This window comes from Myotis brandtii, unplaced genomic scaffold, assembly GCF_000412655.1.
Source record: "Myotis brandtii unplaced genomic scaffold, ASM41265v1 scaffold658, whole genome shotgun sequence".
Taxonomy (NCBI): domain Eukaryota; kingdom Metazoa; phylum Chordata; class Mammalia; order Chiroptera; family Vespertilionidae; genus Myotis; species Myotis brandtii.
In genome coordinates, this window is record NW_005370558.1 from 1811035 (window position 1) to 1814020 (window position 2986).

The 2986-nt window shown below is 46.7% G+C and overlaps 1 protein-coding gene across 1 annotated transcript in view; it reads left to right on the forward strand.

The window, feature by feature from the left end:
* Positions 1-2986, forward strand: part of LOC102256959 (chromosome unknown open reading frame, human C9orf91) — a 24127-nt gene that overhangs the window by 3874 nt on the left and 17267 nt on the right. Inside the window, exon 2 of the mRNA XM_005880944.2 lies at positions 1505-1691. Within this exon, the coding sequence (XP_005881006.1) occupies positions 1583-1691 (109 nt within the window). The 5' untranslated portion in view covers positions 1505-1582. The remainder of the gene's footprint in view (positions 1-1504; positions 1692-2986) is intronic.

Sequence of the window (2986 nt, forward strand, 5' to 3'; positions counted from 1 at the left end):
AACCTGGGACCCTTCAGTCCGCAGGCCGATGCTCTATCCACTGAGCCAAACCGGTTTCGGCGCATCTGGTCCTTTTTAAAGGACTGAGAGGGTTGGAAGGTGGTGAGGGAGTGGGAGTCAGGTTCTCATTTTTAGGGGAACTGAGCAGTGGCGGGCACCTTGGGCCAGCTTGGAATCAAGCAGATGTGTGCTGACCAGACACTTCCTGGCTTCACCAGTGTTGAGAACCATGGCAGCAAAAGACAATTTTAGGGTTTTTTGTTTTTTTTTTTAATAGGCAGGGCTGGTGTGTCATCCCAGGAACTTAGGCATGATTTTCCGTGGTGAGGGATGAGTCTTAGGCCCCAGGTGGACACACCACAGATAAGGTGTGCAGGTTCCACCCAGAGTGTATGGCACTATAGAGACTGCACGTTGGCATCAAGGAAAGACCTATTTCTGCTTTTGTTGATGAAGTGGCTACGGGTCACGCCCGATGCACGCACCTGACCTGGCTCCCGAGGCTTCGGAAACATTTCCAAGGTCTTTCAGTGCTAAGTGCCAAGAGGATGCATTGCTCCCTCACTCTCAGGGTTTTGTTTGTTTTTCCCCCTGTATTGGTAGCAGGAACTATTTAACTGACAGCATTTCCATTCTCTCTTTGGCCTCCTGGAAGCTCAAAACCAAATTCTTAGATCAGGCATGGCAACTGTGTCAAACCTCACCACAGCTACAACCAGAGAGAGTATTTATGGCATGTGACCTTTGTTCCATATGCTGTTAAACGTCCTTTATTTCTATCATCCTATCGATTCTTTGCAGCAACCCTGTGAGGAAGGTACCACTGTTTAAATATAGGGAAGCTGAAGCTCTTTGAGGTTAAACCACTTACCCAAGTTTACCTAACCTGTGGGTTGTAGAACTGACCTTTAGACTGGATAGTCTGACCCTGGGGTTCATGTTCTTGAACCTAAACCTCTGCTAGGGACCCTGATTGCCAGAATATCTGGGTATTTTTATTCTTCACTAGAGGCCCGGTGCACAAAAATTTGTGCACCAGAATATCTGGGTATTTTTATTCTTCATGATCATAACTTTAAAACACCCCCCCCGGCCCCCCCATCCTGATTTTCTTTATCATTTGTATTTTGCAATGTCTCTGGGGAACTCTTTGAGATCCTTCGTATGAACAAGTCTCCCCATGATGAATGTACCTGTGCTGCCCTTAGTAAGGGAATGGAAATCCCACATGCCTGGGAGGGGGCCCCGGCAGCTCCTGAGTTCCCAGACTCCCTGATGCGTCCGAGCTGGAGCAGACCCGAGGCCGGAAGGGAAGTTCTCAGTCGCGGTGTGGAAGGGTTTTAGTTCTCCTCACTCCCCCTGAGAATGTTTCTCAGCGTGAGGGGAGAGACCAAAGGCAAGGGGAGACTCCAGTTGCCTCTCCCTGGCCTTGTGATGACTTTGGCTGGGGAGCCCAGCCTGCTCAGGTCCCGGCCTGAAGTTCTTTCTTTGCTGTTTTCTGAAGGCGAGTGAAGCTGAGCTGGCTGTTCCAGAATGAACCATAGCGCTGAGAAGGGGAAGTAGACCCCGCTGGTTCTCTGCTATGGCCTGTGAGCCGCAGATGGGCCCTGGCGGGGCCGCCGGCCCCTTGCCCACCTCCTCTCCTGGCTGGAGTGCCCTGCCGGTGGGGAGCCCTCCTGGCTGGGGGCAAGGTAAGGCCATGACCTCAATTCCTCCCCCTCTGACTCCGACCCCCGCCCCACTACTCTCCCCAGGATCCTGAGTATGGAGGGAGGGCAGTGGAGGGACACAGAAGTGCCTTTAGATGAGGGTGGGCATTTGGGGATTTGTTCCCAGGCCAGTGTCTGTCATCTCTATTCATTCTCTCTGTCACTACCTCCTTAGATCAGGCCACCATCACCCTCTGCTTGGATTTTTGCTGTAGCTTCCTAGCTGATCTCATCCCCATCTTGCCTCTTCTATCCATTCTTTATTTTTATTTATCTAAAAAAATATATATTTTTATTGATTTCAGAGAGGGAGGGAGAGAGATAGATACATCAATGATGAGAGAGGATCATCGATCGGTTGCCTCTTGCACGTCCCCGACTGGGGATTGAGTCCGCAACCCTGGCACATGTGCCCTGACTGAGAATCAACTGTGATCTCCTGGTTCATAGGTCGATGCTCAACTGGCCAGGCTGCTATTCATTCTTTATATGGCATCCAAAGAGATCTTTATTTATCTTTAAAGATTTTTCTTTTAATATTCCATGAGATATCTTTTTTAAAAATAAATCTTTATTGTTGAAAATATTATATATATCCCCTTTTCCCCCCATTTCCCTCTCCCACCCCTCCCCAAACCTTCACCACCCACTGTCTGTGTCCTTGGGTTATGCATATATGCATATGAGTTCATTGGTTGATCTCTTTGGTTAATGCCATGAGATATCTTGATTGTATACTTTCCAAAGTACTTTTCCTGCCACATCTTCCAAAAGATTCCATTTGTCTTTCCAGTGCAATAAAAGATGCTGGATTCTAGTTCTGTCCTAACTTCTCTTTTTTTTTTATCTTTATCTTTAAATTCTTAATTAGTTAAGGAATTACAAATGTGTCCTCATTCCCCCGAAAGATGCTGGATTCTAGTTCTGTCCTCGCTTCTCTTTTTGAGAGCACTATATTCCTAATGACTTCAATACATACATTATCTAATAAGGAGAAACATTTACAACTATCAGAAAGATGTGCATTACTTTTGAATGGAATCAGCATTTTGTGGGTTTCCAAAAAGGCAGCAGTTTGAAATCACGACTGGTGACAAGCACGTGTCTGCTGAGGCAAGGGCCAGAGGGCACAAGGGTTCCTTTTTTTACTACTGTTATTAGGAAAGCAATTTGCACATACACAACAGTGGAATGAAACGGAATGAAATAATTTTTCTTCAAAACTTTGAAGACATTACTTCACTGATTTTTGGCAAGCCAGTTCTTATTTTGTAGGA